Below are 18146 nucleotides of genomic sequence, written 5' to 3'. Positions count from 1 at the left end.
CTTTCTGGATGTTTGTCATATGCAAACACGCCTTTCTCACTTCAGTATTGATCTTGGATGTGCAACCTTCACTTACAGAGTTACATGGACGTCCGCAAACAACGAACTCTTTGGACTGTACCAAGAAAATAAAATGGCGACTGAAAACTATACGTCTGCAAGGGACATTGTAACACACCTCATCCGCAGTCTGTGTTCTAATTCGCCAATTGACAGTCACGTGGGATGCGTTCTTTTTGTGCTGATCCACGTAAACGACGTCATCAGGCATCATTTGTCGGAACTGTTGCCTGCCAGGCATCAGTTCCGAAAAATGATGCCCGCTGACGTCACAAAAACATTGGCGCATGCGCAAACTGGAATGTAAACAAAGATGCCGTCTGCGGACGAGCGAAACGATAGTCGAGAAATTTCTCGGTTTATCCTACTTTCTGAAGAAGAACTGAATGCTCTGGTTTCAAACAAGGACTCGAAACGAACGAAGACGATAATCAAAGGTGCATTGAACGTTTTGCAGAAGTATTGCGACCCTGTCGGCAAAAACTTTTTCTTGCTGAACCACTCCAACATATTAGGCCTACATCATATAGCTTACATGCGACAACTTTTGTGTATGGTACGTTCTTATGTATGACTACGGATGAGGTGTGTTACCTGGTAGGCATGATATACATATCTGTTGTGGTTCATTTTCAAAATGCGCAACCGGTATTTTACAATTTCCTAATCGTAAATCTCCCGAGTTCACCTCTAGCCGCAGCGTCAATAACATGTTTCTTTTGTCTAAGTAATTGTTTGCAAAACTTAACATGTACTTTTTCAATGTTATTTCCTACAATGCCCCCCCGAAAAAAAAATTTCACTGCCTTAATTTAAAATGGACAGAATTTTCGTGTCAAAATTTTTAAAACAAACATGTATGGCTTCATCCCTAAGATAAAGGAATTTTGAGTTCAAAGTAAACAGTGCCTTTGACGCTTGATCAGCTAGGACCTCTTGGGCTTTGCTCCATAAACCACTACAGGAGAAAACAATACCTAAATATTTAAAGTATGAAACAACATCCACTCTCTTCCCTTCATAGAACCAACGTTCGTATTTGCGAAGTGGACCACCGTTCCGAAAAACTACTACAATCTTTGTCTTTTCAAGGTTAACTTTTGCTTTATATTTTACACAATAATTTGTTACTGATTGAGTAGCCTCTGTAATTTAACGGTAGTTTCTGCAATAAGTACCAAGTCATCTGCAAATAGTAGATAAAAAAAGCTCTACCGTGCCAAGCGAGCAACTGTCTCTCCATGAATCTTGCTTAAAATCATTATGCAGGTCATCAATGAAAAGGGAAAATAAAAATGGCGAAAGTATACAGCCTTGTCTCACACCATATGGGCAATTAAAAAGCTGTGTTTATCCCTTGGTGCCCAGTAAACACGATTTCAATTTCTCATAAATTGACACAAGAAAATATACATTTACCCCAGTAATCCCGCTTTCCCTTATTTGAAAAACATAGCCGTTCTTTTTACTCTGTCAAAGGCCTTTTCGAAGTCAATAAAGGCGCAATAAAATCTCTCACCTTTAACATCAATGTACTTTTGAATAAATGTGTGTAAAATAAAAATGTTGTCTATTGTACCATAGCCTTTCCTGAAACCAGTTTGTTCCTCCCTTAAAGGGGCAATGTTTTCTTCCCAAAACTGGAGTCGACTATAAAGAATACGTGTATATATTTTACTGACAATGGGTAGAAGGGTAAATCCTCTGTAATTTTTAGGTTGGGATTTATCTCCCTTCTTAAAAATTGGAAATATAATACCCCGATACCAAGCATCTGGAAATGAACCGCTATCGAAAATTTTGTTAAAAAGTTTACATAAAAGTAATATCATATCAATCTCTTAAATGATATGTTGGTTTCTCCGTGTCACGATCGGATGCGATAACATTTCCTTGTAAATTCAGGTCAAAATAATGGATTACCTTTGGTTTAATCATTGGATCGGGTTCTAATGTCTGTATCACATGCTTCTACACAAGGTTGAAAGGTTTTCGACCTTTCCTCTCCTTTTTAATTCGATCAGCGCTTTCTACATCTTTCAAATCGTTGAATTGAATTATAGAGTTAAATTACGATCGAAATAAGAAACAATTAAAAATCCCAGCAGTTTCATTCAATAATTATGCCGGGATGGTAATGTAATAAAATGGTTTATTTAATCGTAAACTATAAAATCATACTAGATGAAAATGATATCTGTCAAGCAATAAACTCGTCGCTAAATGGCGAAGAGCAGTATGGTTACAATGTTCAATCCACTTGTCATGATTTCATCTAATGTAGAGTGAAAGTATTTTGTCCTTGTCATATAAGATACATCGATTCTGAATATAAAATGTCCAAGGGTAACTAAGAAAGTTTATTAAGACTGTGGGAATACGCTAAACCAACATTTCCCTGAGATGTCGATTCACTGTAGATCAGAGTCTATCAGGAAACCATGAATATTTTTTTCCAATAGAAAACTAGCTAAATATTTTCTTTTAAAAATGTTTGACAATTGATATAAATGTATGTGCTGAGAATAGGATGTTTGAAATTTAAAAGAGCAGATGTGAACAACAAAGGTGATATTCGAATTTAATACAAAATATTGATTTGGTTCTCATGTAGTCTAGGGGTAACTACCATACGGAATATTTTCCCACTACCATACTACCTATATACATGAATTTCTGTTCTGTTGTTGGTATTTTATAAGAACAGAGCTGGATAACATCATGATGTTTGTCAGGTGCCACCAACTCTGGCTAGGTCAATGGCACCTACAGAAGAGCACACAAAATGATAATCGTAAGAGAGTTTGGAAATCGTGAATTCTTGGACACATTTTTGCCAAATTGTGAAAAATATAAAGATTTTATTGTTCTCACTCTAGGCCACCGGACCTTTGTGTCACAGAAAAGTAAATACATAGTATATGTTTGGTCACAGGTACATGTTCACTGATATACAAAGCAAAATGTGTTTATACAGATCTGAATTCTTCGTTCCTTTTCTTGAGGGCATAAAATAAAAATTTACAGATATTACGAATGATTTCTACCTTTTTAACTTCGTAAAAGACAAACAAAATTCTCACTATTTGGTGTAAGATAGTAATATTCTGCTATATATTTCATTCTTATATCAGTATAATGTGGACAGAATAGTAGAAAATGAAATTCGTTTTCAATAGAAATGTTGTTGCATGTACAGACTCTTTGGTCTTCATTTACACCGTAATATCTGCCCCTTTCAATATTCAGAGAATGTGAAGAAATACGAAAAGAAGTTAGATACTTTTTAAAAATAAGTTTCATTACAGTACTCAAATAATTTTCAGGAAAAAGCGTGATTTTTAATAGAGAGTAGGTGGATAATTTTTTAAAACTGTGAATCTTGTCATGCCAATTTGGTTGTCTATGTCTCGACAACGTTGTTTAAATTCTGACAAAAACCTTTCTTTATTTCCAACCCCTTGGTTAAACCAACTTTCTGCGAACCCGTATGTAAACAGAATGCTTTTTAAGCTCAAAGCCCAACATTTTTTATCATTTTCTGCCATTTGGCATTGCACCTGGTAGGCATGATATACATATCTGTTGTGGTTCATTTTCAAAATGCGCAACCGGTATTTTACAATTTCCTAATCGTAAATCTCCCGAGTTCACCTCTAGCCGCAGCGTCAATAACATGTTTCTTTTGTCTAAGTAATTGTTTGCAAAACTTAACATGTACTTTTTCAATGTTATTTCCTACAATGCCCCCCCGAAAAAAAAATTTCACTGCCTTAATTTAAAATGGACAGAATTTTCGTGTCAAAATTTTTAAAACAAACATGTATGGCTTCATCCCTAAGATAAAGGAATTTTGAGTTCAAAGTAAACAGTGCCTTTGACGCTTGATCAGCTAGGACCTCTTGGGCTTTGCTCCATAAACCACTACAGGAGAAAACAATACCTAAATATTTAAAGTATGAAACAACATCCACTCTCTTCCCTTCATAGAACCAACGTTCGTATTTGCGAAGTGGACCACCGTTCCGAAAAACTACAACTAAAATCTTTGTCTTTTCAAGGTTAACTTTTGCTTTATATTTTACACAATAAATTTGTTACTGATTGAGTAGCCTCTGTAATTTAACGGTAGTTTCTGCAATAAGTACCAAGTCATCTGCAAATAGTAGATAAAAAAAGCTCTACCGTGCCAAGCGAGCAACTGTCTCTCCATGAATCTTGCTTAAAATCATTATGCAGGTCATCAATGAAAAGGGAAAATAAAAATGGCGAAAGTATACAGCCTTGTCTCACACCATATGGGCAATTAAAAAGCTGTGTTTATCCCTTGGTGCCCAGTAAACACGATTTCAATTTCTCATAAATTGACACAAGAAAATATACATTTACCCCAGTAATCCCGCTTTCCCTTATTTGAAAAACATAGCCGTTCTTTTTACTCTGTCAAAGGCCTTTTCGAAGTCAATAAAGGCGCAATAAAATCTCTCACCTTTAACATCAATGTACTTTTGAATAAATGTGTGTAAAATAAAAATGTTGTCTATTGTACCATAGCCTTTCCTGAAACCAGTTTGTTCCTCCCTTAAAGGGGCAATGTTTTCTTCCCAAAACTGGAGTCGACTATAAAGAATACGTGTATATATTTTACTGACAATGGGTAGAAGGGTAAATCCTCTGTAATTTTTAGGTTGGGATTTATCTCCCTTCTTAAAAATTGGAAATATAATACCCCGATACCAAGCATCTGGAAATGAACCGCTATCGGAAATTTTGTTAAAAAGTTTACATAAAAGTAATATCATATCAATCTCTTAAATGATATGTTGGTTTCTCCGTGTCACGATCGGATGCGATAACATTTCCTTGTAAATTCAGGTCAAAATAATGGATTACCTTGGTTTAATCATTGGATCGGGTTCTAATGTTTGTATCACATGCTTGTACACAAGGTCGAAAGGTTTTCGACCTTTCCTCTCCTTTTAATTCGATCAGCGCTTTCTACATCTTTCAAATCGTTGAATTGAATTATAGAGTTAAATTACGATCGAAATAAGAAACAATTAAAAATCCCAGCAGTTTCATTCAATAATTATGCCGGGATGGTAATGTAATAAAATGGTTTATTTAATCGTAAACTATAAAATCATACTAGATGAAAATGATATCTGTCAAGCAATAAACTCGTCGCTAAATGGCGAAGAGCAGTATGGTTACAATGTTCAATCCACTTGTCATGATTTCATCTAATGTAGAGTGAAAGTATTTTGTCCTTGTCATATAAGATACATCGATTCTGAATATAAAATGTCCAAGGGTAACTAAGAAAGTTTATTAAGACTGTGGGAATACACTAAAGTACACAAGATTTTTTCAAGTTACCAAATCTCAATAAAACAGAACTGGCAAATGAAAGATACTTATTAGAAATGCACTTGAGTACAAAAATAAGCAGTCTTTTTAAATGTGCATAATAAAAGATGAAATGTAATGTAATTTTAGAATTGAAAACTGAGCAACACCATTATTGCCTTATTAAAGATTTCGACATTTTATATAAAACGAAAGTAATCCTAAACAAAAGTAATATTTGTGCATGTACTGCATACAATGTCAGCTATATACAGGTTACAATGCATAAAAAGAAGGATGCTTACAGAAGATACGCTGGTGTGTGTTTGTATGTGCACGATTGAACTCAGAAAATGTTAATGAACAATTTCTACTTCAACTATACGTCAAAGGGTGGAGTAAAGAAGTTATTATTATAAACAGGTACAGATCGATTTATTTTCTTACATGCGTTGGCAGAAAAAAATGTAAGATAGCTGTATGTCAAATTGTAGAATTTATATCGTAGAATTGAAATTTATAGTAACTTAAATGATAATGATATGGTGGAAAATTACTTAGGGATGACAGAGAACATTAAAAACCCATAAAATAATTATACTCAGATACTCTGATTAGGGGAAGACAAATGTTTCATATGAAAGTAACTATCAAAAGCGGAAATATGAAATATGTACGGAAAGCTGTTATCATGCTGCATTTTAGAACTTTTACAACATACATTTACTCAATTATGAAGCAAAAATCCTCAGTGTCTGGCTATTATAGAATTTTTCGCGTGTCAAGTTCTTACATCAAAAGAGTTTTACGGTCCAATAAATGTATCACCGACGTTTGTGTTCATAAATGAATTTGTCATGTTGTTTAAGATGATGTAAATACCTTCTTTATACTTTTTTCATTGAGATTGATAGCAAAGCTGCTATGAATAGTTGTCTCAAAAGTTAATTACTATTCTGTTTTGAAAACACCACTGCAAAGTCTGAATTGAAAATGTAATCACAAACATTTGGTATAACAATGATCGAAGCTACCGCAACCTAAAAGGTCAAAATGTCAAAGGTTAGGGATTAGAAAACATGGGAAAGGATCGCTAGCAAAAGGTCAGAGTTGGGACTGCAGAACGAGATAAAGAAGCTTATTTCAAGAATGCTCTCACATCTTTCTTTCAAATAATACTGCTAGAATACTAACAGACAATATCCTGCATGATCTTTTATTTCTCATACGCAACAGCCTTTCTCGTCAGTCTTCAACATTTAACCAAACACACCTTTTCCTCAATAAGTCGACACTTTCATAAGCTTTGGATGTCTTTGCTTTTCTTAACTCCTATACCTCATAATTGAATACCTGAAGGTACCGGCTTACTCTAAAGCTTGAATTCAAGATTGAATTAATAACTTTACGTTTGTTGTTATCAGTCCAGCATACCGATAGAAACCTACGGCACATTTAGTCACAGTGTGAATGCAAAATATATTAATTACAATAATTGAACAATTGAACAGATCGAACATGTAGAGTACTTCTCCACTTTTAATAACAAGCATGAAATGTGAAAGGGATGAAAACAAAATGACAAAACATTTCGAGATGGCTTATGTGTCAAGTCGTGTCCTTAAAATAAGTTCTCATGTCTTCCTCCGTCTGCAAAAAAAATTAGGCTTTGTCGGATAACGGATTTCTCGGTGTGGTCAATATTTTGAACCTGTCTGGAGTTAGACTTAGTCCGTGATTCCATTTCAGTTTCGGATCATCACCTGGACACTTGTTGATAGTGCAACGCTGTAGAAACAACGTGATGAACAAGAAGAGTTCCTTCTGAGCCAACTGTTCACCAGGACATCGTCTCTTTCCAAAAGAGAATGACGCCAGCTTTGCAGCTTTCACTTTGTTCAGGGACTGTCCGTCTTGTGAGAGAAATCGCTCTGGTTTGAATAGGTCAGGATCTTCCCATTCTGTTTCGTCAAAGTTCGCCGAGTGCAGATTTGGGAACACAGGAGTCTCTTTTGGAATATCATAGCCATAAAATTTGGTATCATTCACTGTAGCGTGTGGCACTGACAGAGGCGCCAATGTTGCGTGTCTCAGTAGTTCGTAGATAAGGCAATCTACATACGGGAGGTTTAATCGATCAGTGACGGCTGGAGGACGGTCCCTTCCGATAACAGCGTCAATCTCTTGTTGCGCCTTCTCCTGAACGTTTGGATATAATATCATATATAAGAAAAACACATAGAGACTTTTGCCTAAGGTGTCAAACCCTGCTCCAAACACACTAACTAACATAGCTGCAACTTTTTCATCTTTCTGAACTATGTCCACCTCTGTTTCTCTGCCGTACTTACGTATATTCAGCAGGTAATCAATTACATCTTCAGGATTTCCGTCTTTCAATGTCAGGTGATGTTCCTTTATTCGTTCATGAAGAAGATTAATTTCAAGCTCCAATACCCTATCGAATTCATTCCTTTGTCGGCTTGGAAAATGTCTGAACAATGGCAGAAAGTCATCGAGGGCACCACTTCCTGTTAAATATTCAGTAGCTTTCTGGTCATACTGAATAGTTCCTTCAATTTATCATTTTCATGGCTATAGCTTTTACTGAAGAGTGCAAAGGATAGGATATTTCCAACAGACAAATGTAGGTCATCGTATGGATCGAGAATGTTACCCTTGCCATCTTTTGTCAGAATACTCACTAATTCATTGCCTTCTTTTATGATCTTTTCCTGCATGACTTTTGGTCTGTCATCAACGAAAATCTTCAAAGCCGTCTCGATCATTTTGCGCTGTTCAATCCACTTTTGGCTGAGAGACTGTGTGAAGAAGTTAGATCCATTAAAGCTGAGCCGTTGCATACTAAAGAAATCAGGCCTCCCTGCAAAGGTCACGGCTTGCTTCAAAAGGGCGTCTCGTACAGCTTTCATACCATGCAGCACTACTATGGTTCGACTTCCCAGGCGTACCTTGAAGACATTAGGGACTGGTCAGTTTCTTCAGCCTGGGGGGGGGGCGGTGGATTCATGGGGGGGGGGTCACCCTGTTTTTGACTTTGGTGATAGGGGGGTCACCATGTTTTTGAAATGCCCAATAGGGGGGGGGTCAGTGTGTTTTTGAATTTTGACACCGGCTCATCATTGCCTAAAATGCTAGTGTCAGCCACAAATTTCATCATTCAGTTGTATTTTTCGTCGCGCCCTTCGGGCGCGTAACTTTATTAATCAGTCATATTTTTCAGCACGCCTAACTTTAACATATCAAGCATACATACATCAGAGATATCTGTATGTTCAATATTTTTCAGCGTGCTCTTCAAGCTCAATACTTTAATATATCAGACATTTTTCAGCATGCCTTCAGGTGCATGACTTTAATATACAAGGCATATATATCCGAGATATCAGGATGTTTCATATTTTTCGGCGCGCCCTTCGAGCGCCATACTTTAATAAATCAGAGATATCTTTATGTTTGCTAAGTGAAAGTGTACCATTATGAAATCTGCATTTCATATGAAAAGGATGACAAATTCCTGATACTTTTCTGTTCTCTCTATGAGAATTCAGTATGAGAAAGCAACATGCACAAATATTTCATAATATATATTTGATACAGTGACTTATTTTAGAGATAGAAAAATGACAAGATATCTTCCTTCTCATTGATGCAATTATTTTCCTTTGTTTCACAGGTTTTCTGTAGAAAGATGCTTTTTATGAACAAAATAACAGTCAAAAAAAGCAGTTTTTGTCATTATTAGCTGTGCTTTTATGGTTTCAATGTTACAAGAAAAGGTCCTCTCAGACACTGTACACATCAAATTTGGCTAAAAAAGCTCTCTATGGCTCCTCAGGAGATTTAATTGGATGGTTGGCAAGTTTTAACACCCATCAAAGTTTTTGATTCACTGCTTTTTCCTCTTTGATATTAATGATTGACATCCTATTTCTGTACAACAGTTCAGGACATCTGGTTAAGCATAGAAAGTGTGATATATTCACAGCTCATTCAAAATACAGCTCATTCAAAATGTACTGTATTCAGACTTTAAGATTGACACTTTGAAATTCCTATCTTACAACTGAAATGTCAACAATGTCATTAAAACATAGAATGACTATATAAAATATAAATATATGTAAAATGTAAAATATAATATATATATATAATATATATATATATATATATATATATATATATATATATATATTATATATATATATATATATATATATATATATTATATATATATATATATATATATATATATTATATATATATATATATATATATGTAGATGAAGTCCGGAGCTGGACCTATAGCTCTAGTTCAACTATTGAGCACTCTGCCAGTCCGATGAAGACATCAATCTACGTCCTGCTCGTATATATATATGTATATATATATATATATATATATATCTATATATATATATATATATATATATATATATATATATATATATATATTATATATAAAGATATATATATATATATATATATATATATATATATATATATATATATATATATATATATATATATATATGTCCACCTTTTGTTTTACCTATGTCGCGCGCCGGGGGGGGGGGTCACCCTGTTTTCGAAATTTGGAATAGGGGGGGTCACCCTGTTTTCAAAATTTGGAATAGGGGGGGTCAGCCACTTTTTGACGTCAGCAAAAAATAATCCACCGCCCCCCCCCAGGCCGAAGAAACTGACCAGTCCCTTACCATAGATCTTCGCCATTTGAAAGAACGTTTCATGGGGTAGCTTACCAATGGAGAGGAGAGATCCGACGACAGGCCATCCCCGAGGCCCTGGCATTGTACCAAGTGTTTCACTGCCCTTACCCCACTGAAGGTTAAGCAAAGACGCCCCGATTAAAAGTGTCAAAATGACGAGAAACCAGTATGTTAACATCTTCCTTGATGTTCGTCGTATGCAAACGTGTGCTAAGTTATTTCAGTATTTGTCTTGGCTGTGCGACCTTCACTCTACAGAGTTACGAGAACGTCCGCGAACAACAAGCTCTTTGGACTAGTACCGAGAGAATGGCGACTGAAGAAAACATTGGCAAGGGACCTGTCACTGTTCATAGCCAATAGGGTTATCAGTGGCGTGCGTATAAATCAGAATATGCAAAAACAAGAGGGGTCACCGTAAAAGGTCAACCCACAGTATGTACACTGTTACGACAATAGTTTACCTCACACAAACGTTAAAGAACCATGTGGTCATCGTCATCAGTAAAATTATTAATTAAATCAACATACCTTAATAAAGAGTCGATTTGCATACAAGCCGGATACTAACCATATTCACGTAAAATGCAGAAGCCAAATACCTTTACGATTATTTTTTAAAGTTTGGACGTAGCAGATATTTAGATGATTTAAAATAATGACACTTAATGAAGGAACACGAGAATTTCACTTGATGGATTTGCAACATTTTACAGTGACGTTTTAATATTATTTCTGCTTTGTAAATTGAAGATCACGAGCTGTGTTGATATTTACGATTGGATGTATTATTTTATGTTTCATTCAAATTAATCGTATGATCAAAGAAAAGCCTTAAATAAAACGTTTAAAACCCATTCTTAAACCATAAGGGGAGGAATTTTATAAAACGGACAAGGCAAGGGGGATACAATAGACAAAGCAGAACGAACACAACAGACAGGGCAGGAGGACAGGACGACCAACAAGTAACCCAAGAAATTTTGAATGATATTACAATAATGACGGTTAATGAAGGAACATGAGAATTTCACCTAATGGGTTTGTAATGTGTCACAGTGACATTTAAATATTAATTGTGACGTGTGTATTTAAGACCAAGAGCTGTATTGATGTTTATGATTGAATATACTATCATATCTATCCTATGATCAGAGCTAGGCCTGAAAGATAAAGTTTAATATAGAATTCTAAATAACACGAGGGAGGAATAAAACGGACAAAGCAGGAGGAATACAACAGAGAGGGCAAGAGTACAGAACGACCAACGAGTAACCCAAGACATTTTGACCATGGGAGAAGCGTATCTTGGGCAATGGCACCTGCCAAGCTTGTCTGCCGAGAAATAAAGTCTATAAAGTACCAACGAACTCTGAACGTCTCCTTCAGCGAATACTTTAAAGTTACCCAGCGCTTCTCAACAGGAATCCATGAAGAGTTAAAGAGAACGTCAATCACACGAGAAAAAGAAATTGTAAAAAGACAATGTTCTACAGTTGTTTTTTATGAACATACCCCAACATTCTTCTAATTCGTTAATTTACAATTAACGTGCAAGAAACTGTAATTTTTTATACAAAAACAACTGGTAAAATATTTCAATCGGCTTTACATTTGTAATAATCCCTTTTTGGAATATGGCTTTGTAGTTAACATAAATCTAAACAGTCAACGATGCAAAATATTGAATCTTTACTTGAAAGTATAAAAAAGAGCCTGCCTGAAATCTCAGATGAGCATCCTCTCAAGGACAGATCTAGAATTATAAAATATACAACCAAAATGCAAGCTGTATATGTAGAAAATTGGGAAAGAAAGAGTGTTGGTCATAGTAAGAACAAGCACTCTGGAAACAAATTAACAACATACAAAATATATTAGAACGATTTTCAGTAACAGAAGTACCTTCCTAAAATGGGCTGTGGTTTGGAACGCAGGTCACGCCAAATGCGAGGTTTGTGTGCTCTCGTGTAGCCCGAGGTTTGTGTGCTACAGATTGGAGATTATCCTTGCAAGATGGTCCTTCGATGCATCTATGAACCTTACAGACCCCCTACCGCAGTGAGAATATACAATGTCGATGAAATGAACGCTGATTGGTTTATGCAGATGAGGAGAGGCAATAAGTACTGTAATACACGAACCATAGTGGCATTTTCGGCACTGAGGATCTTCTCTGTGTGCCGGGCTTTATGACTCTGAGTGATATCGACCATATCAACCACAGTTGAACCTATTCTGCGTTCGTTCCGCAAAGCATACAAAGAAACCACAGCAGACAGCGAGCAGAAAATCCGTGTGATATTTCCTGAATAGGAAAATCACCAACGAAATACGCCGATTTTTTCAAATACGTACACATTATCCACAAGTTTCACAAGCAAAAAAATACAGTGGTATCCTACATTAAAACACCTTGAACTATTAAAAATGATAAAAGACAAGAAACAAAAATATATGCAACAGGTGGAAATGTGTCGATCAATTATCAAATGTACATAAATGCAAAGATATTGTTACTTTTATATTGGAAAAAATTGCGCATAGTTCTGTCATATACTACCATATACAGTGAATCAACCATTCCGTGAAATTCCAAAATTAAATTTCTTGCACACCCCGGACTTGTAACCACTCTTGTCTAACCAAGAACATAAATATCAATAATCAAGCATACATAAATGCACATATTTACCTATTTTTGTTTTGGAAAAAATATTGATAGTTTGAATGTAGACTACCATGTATAGTGAACCAACATTTTAAATGAAATTCCAAAATCAATTTCCTGTGCACAAATGCACATTTTACTTCCCAATTCAAGAAAAGTACATCACACATATATAATATACAGATATAGCATGTTTTGTGGGGGAAAATTGTCAATGATTCGCCTGATAGACTCTATGTATTATGATTTGATATCAGCCACATGTTGCTTCTTATAGTTGCACAAAATATGGTGACCCTCGCTCAAATGTATGAAATACCATATCTCTTCAAAAATTATTGCCTGATAAATTGCGACTGTCCCTCAACAACAACAACACCAGCCTATCCCTGGTAATTTGTCCCTAACTAACAAAAACATTGAACCAATTGTTATGTAAATTAGCTGGTACTGTTTCAGTTATTCCTGGGGAGAATACCGCAGTGGTTGTGGGGAGGGTCAAGGTTTAGAATGTCGAACAAGGGAGAGGGTAACATTTGAGACAGGAGGATAGGGGAGGGTCACATTATACGGTACAGGTGTGCGTGAAATTCCCCCCGGCCTACCCCCTGTAATTACTAAAGGCTCCGTTATTAACCCGTCAACTATTGTTGAACACACAAACAAGCTTACAATTGCTGATGAGAACGTCACCATGTTTGCCAATTAAGCGTGGTTTGAACTCGACCTAACACGTACGCAACCACTGCTACGCATGGAGTGCCCCTGAACTGTCGCCTGCTGGCTCTCCTGGCCTCGTGGCCTCAGATAGGATGACAGAGCGCAGGTACAAGAACGTACGTAAACGTAAGTGCGTACGTGTATGTTCTTCCGCATTATCAATAGCGATGAAGTAGTGTGGTCAATGTCGCCGACATTAACATTAATTCATAGGGGACCCAGTAATATGGTTATTGTTGTGTTTGTTTTGTTTGTGTCGTTGTTTATGTTGATATTAGCCGTGTTGTTGTTGACCAATAAAATTAAATTAACATAACGATTGTGTTGTTGTTGTTTATTCAAACGTAATGCAGACGTCCTAAGAAACACTTTTTGTTAGTATTGTTGTTTATGTTTATATTAGTGTTGTATTTGACCAATATAATTTAACGAACATAACTATTGTCTTGTTGTTGTTGTTTCAAACGTAGTGTAGACATCCAAAGAAACACTAACAAGAACGCTATCATTTTTGACCCAATGTTACTCTCAGCTCCCAAAGTACACTCTCTGTATATACTTTTATATAGCCTAATAGCTCTTCGTTGAATTTTATCGGTCAACAACAACACGACAAATATAAACATAACCAATACTACAAAACAACAACAACCTCAACAACATCAGCAACGACCAGATTACTGGGTCCCCTGGGGTTCATTTAGCTTACTCAATACGTTCTTTCGTTGGTATTTCAATATGAACAGAATTGGATCAGAACAGCATCACGATGTTTATACTCTTCATGTTTTTCGTACGCGTTTTACGCACAAGAAGGGCTTACACGACCGCCACCATCGGAGACAACTCCATCGGAGACAACCGCAGACGAAATATCTATTTCAGCTAACTAGAGATCTTTGACATACGCCGGACTGAATAAAAATATCATGATATACTGTCGAAAAAGGAGTACACCTTTCCAATTAGCCTAAATAGTCTTCGTCCGTCAAGAGTACCATCACTTATCATGCGTACTTTCATTGCCCTGCACCTTGGATCCACACATGGATATCGGTTTATCATATGTGTAATGGGAATATCCATGTTGCTCGATATTAACTTTAGTGGCCTGTTTTCCCTTGCATACACTAACGTACAGCATACGTTCTATATTTACGTTATATAGAGTGAATGTATTTGTTGATGTAACATAAGAAAGTTTATTAAGATCTTGTCAATACACTAAATTACACAATTCTTTTTTCCAGTTAGAAAATCTCAATAAAACAGACCTGGCATATGAAAGATACTCATTATAAATGTACTTGAGTACCAAAATAAGCAGTTTCATTCCAATACGCGTAATAAAAGATAAATTAAACGTAATTTTACTATTAAATGCTGAGCAACACAATCATTGCCTTGTCAAAGATTTTGGCATTGTATGTAAAACGAAATTAATGGAAAGTAAAAGCAATATACATGTACTGCATACAATGTCAGCTATAAACAATGAATAAAACAAAAAGGATGATACAAAGGAACTACTCCGTGGTGTGTTGGTGTGTGCACGATTGACCCTGTAAAATGTTATTGAACAATATCTACTTCAACTATTTAAAGAAATCATTATTACATGTATTCAGAGATATAGGTAGATTTATTTTCGTACATGTATTGGCAGAATGAAAGATAGCTTCAGATGAAATTGTAGTATTAGAAACTTTCAGGTGTCTGCCTATTGTAGAATTGTTCATGTGTAAAGTTATTAAATCTACAGGGTATTACAGTCCAATCAATGTATCACAAACGTTTGGGTTCACAAGTGCATGATCATGTTTTTTAAGAATGATGTAAATACGGTCTTTATACGTTTATTCATTACGATTAATAACAAAAGTTGTTATTAATAGTTGTTTCAATGGTGGATTACTAAAGTTGTTTTGAAAACAGGACTACAAAGGCTGAATTACAAATTTCATCACAAACATTGGACACAACAATCATAAAAGGTACTGCAACCTAAAAGGTCAAAATGTCAAAGGTCAGGGAATAGAAAACTTGGGAAAGGGTTGATAGCAAAAGGTCAGAGTTGGGATTATAGAAAGAGATAAAGAATGCTCTCATATCTTTCTTTCAAATAATGCCGCTAGAATACTAAACACAATATTCTGCATGATCTTTTCAACAGCTTTTCTCGCCAGAATCCAACATTTAACCTAACATACCTTTTTCTCAATAAATCCACACAGTCATAAGCTTGGAATGCTTTAAGCAGTTTACTAAAGAATGTCCTCGCTTGTATTTTACTCCTGCATCAGATAATTGAATACCTGAATGTACCAACTTGCTCTAAAGCTTGGATTCAAGATTAGTTTTATACTTTTACCTTTATATTTATCAGTCAAACATACACATAAATAACTACGGAACGTTAAGTTACAGTGTGAATGCAAAATTAAGTCTTAAGACATTGAATTTAATAACAGTAATTGAACAATTGTACCAGTCGACCATGCAGAGTACATCTCAATCTTTTACTGACAAGCATGCAAATGTAAAACAGATGAAAACGTAAAATGACAAAACATGTAAAAGATGGCTTATGTGTGCTACCGTGTACTTAAAATATGTTCTCATGTCTTCTTCCGTCTGAGAAACTAATCAGAGTTTGTCGGATGACGGATTTTTAGATGTGGTCAATATTTTGAACCTATCCAGAGATAGAGTGAGACCATGATTCCATTTCAGTTTCGGATCATCACTTGGATACTTGTTGATAGTCAAACGCTGTAGAAACAACGTGATTAACAAGAATAGTTCCTTTTGAGCCAACTGCTCACCAGGACATCGTCTTTTGCCAAAAGAGAATGACGCCAGCTTTGCAGCTTTCACTTTGTTCAGAGACTCTCCGTCTTCTGAGAGAAATCGCTCTGGTTTGAATTGATCAGGATCTTCCCATTCCCTTTCGTCAAAGTTCGCAGAGTGAAGGTTGGGGAACACAGGAGTATTTTTTGGAATATCAAAGCCATAAAATTTGGTATCATTCACTGTAGCGTGTGGCACTGACAGAGGCACCAAAGTTGCGTGTCTCAGTAGTTCGTAGATAAGGGAATCTACATACGGGAGGTTTTGCCGATCAGTGAAGGCTGGAGGACGGTTCCTTCCGATGACAATGTCTATCTCTTGTTGCGCCCTCTCCTGAACGTTCGGATATAATATCATATATAAGAAAACACGTAGAGAGTTTTCGCCACGGTGTCAAACCCTGCTCCAAACACACTATCTAACATAGCTGCAATGCTTTCATCTTTCTGAACTATGTCCACCTCTGTTTCTCTGCCGTACTTACGTATATTCAGCAGGTAATCGATTACATCTTCCGGATTTCCGTCTTTCAATGTCAGCTGATGTTTCTTTATCTGTTCACGAAGAAAGCCAAGTTGGAGCTCCTGTGCCCTATCGAATTCGTCCCTTTGTCGGCTTGGAAAATGTCTGAACAATGGCAGAAAGTCATCGAGACCGCCACTTCCTGTTAAATATTTTGTAATTTTCTGGACCAGTCTGAATATTTCCTTCAATTTATCATTATCATGGCTATAGCTTTTATTAAAGAGTACAAAAGATAAGATATTTCCAACATACAAATGTACGTCATCGTCTGGATCGAGAATGTTACCCTTGCCGTCCTTTGTCAGAATTCTTACTAATTCATTGCCTTCTGTTATGATCTTTTCCTGCATGACTTTTGGTCTGTCATCAACGAAAATCTTCAAAGCCGAATCGACCATTTTGCGCTGTTCATTCCACCTTTGCTGTGAGATTGTATGAAAAAGTTAGATTCGTTTCAGGAGAGCCGCTGCATACTAAAGAACTTTGGTCTCCCTGCAAAGGTCACGGCTTGCTTCAAAAGGGCGTCTCGTACAGCTTTCATACCATTCACCACTACTATGGTTCGATTTCCCAGGCGTACCTTGAAGACATTTCCATAGATCTTTGCCATTTGAGAGAACGTTTCGTGTGGTAGTTCGCCAAGGGAGAGGAGAGATCCGACGACAGGCCATCCTCTAGGCCCTAGCATTGTACCAAGTGTCACTCTGTGCTTACCCCATTCAAGTTTCAGCTAAGAAGTGTCAAAATGACGAGAAACCAGTACATTTTTCTGGATATTCGTCGTACGCAAACGTGTCTGAGTTACTGCGGTATTAGTCTTGGCTGTGCGACCTTCACTTTACAGAGTTACAAGAACGTCCTCGAGCTCTTTGGACTAGGACCGAGAGAATGGCGACTGAAAACAACATTTGCAAGGCACCCGTCACTTTACATAGCCAATAGGGTTATCCGTGACGTATGTATTATGCAAAAAGAAGAAGGGTCACCGAAAAAGGTCTGCCCAGAGTATGTACACTATTTGTTGTAGTCTTTTATTGAAAATACCCCTAGATTCTTCCAAGGTGTGCAATTTACAGTGAACTCTGAAGATATCTGACCGCAATTTTTTTCAAACAATAAATTATGACAATAACAGTGATAACCCTTTTTCAAAATATAGCTTTGTAGTTAAACAAGTATAAATAGTAAAAGCTACAAGAGTATTGAATCTATACTTGAAAG

General features: G+C 36.3%; 1 protein-coding gene across 1 annotated transcript; it reads right to left on the bottom strand.

Moving 5' to 3' along the window:
• Positions 1 to 5360: 5360 nt before the first annotated feature.
• LOC139152306 (cytochrome P450 1A1-like) lies at positions 5361 to 17828 on the bottom strand. Its single transcript, XM_070725447.1, has 4 exons — positions 17390 to 17828; positions 16800 to 17027; positions 16376 to 16497; positions 5361 to 7982 (listed from the first exon to the last, which is right to left on the bottom strand). Exons 1-4 carry the CDS (start codon positions 17611 to 17613, stop codon positions 7072 to 7074), a joined length of 1485 nt encoding a protein of 494 aa, XP_070581548.1. The 5' UTR covers positions 17614 to 17828; the 3' UTR covers positions 5361 to 7071.
• Between the last annotated feature and the right edge of the window lie 318 nt (positions 17829 to 18146).

Source organism: Ptychodera flava, chromosome 15 (assembly GCF_041260155.1).
Source record: "Ptychodera flava strain L36383 chromosome 15, AS_Pfla_20210202, whole genome shotgun sequence".
Classification (NCBI taxonomy): Eukaryota; Metazoa; Hemichordata; class Enteropneusta; family Ptychoderidae; genus Ptychodera; species Ptychodera flava.
Note: the sequence above shows the minus strand (reverse complement) of the source record. Positions and strands in the feature narration are given on the sequence as shown.

Excerpts from the sequence above, each read along its gene's own strand:
- LOC139152306 (XM_070725447.1), bottom strand. The coding sequence starts at position 17,613 with ATGCTAGGGCCTAGAGGATGGCCTGTCGTCGGATCTCTCCTCTCCCTT. Across the intron at positions 16,498-16,799 it reads GATAGTGTGTTTGGAGCAGG|GGAATGGGAAGATCCTGATC; the intron begins GTTTGACACCGT and ends CTTTGACGAAAG. Across the intron at positions 7,983-16,375 it reads TGGCAAAAGACGATGTCCTG|GAACTATTCAGTATGACCAG; the intron begins GTGAGCAGTTGG and ends GATAAATTGAAG.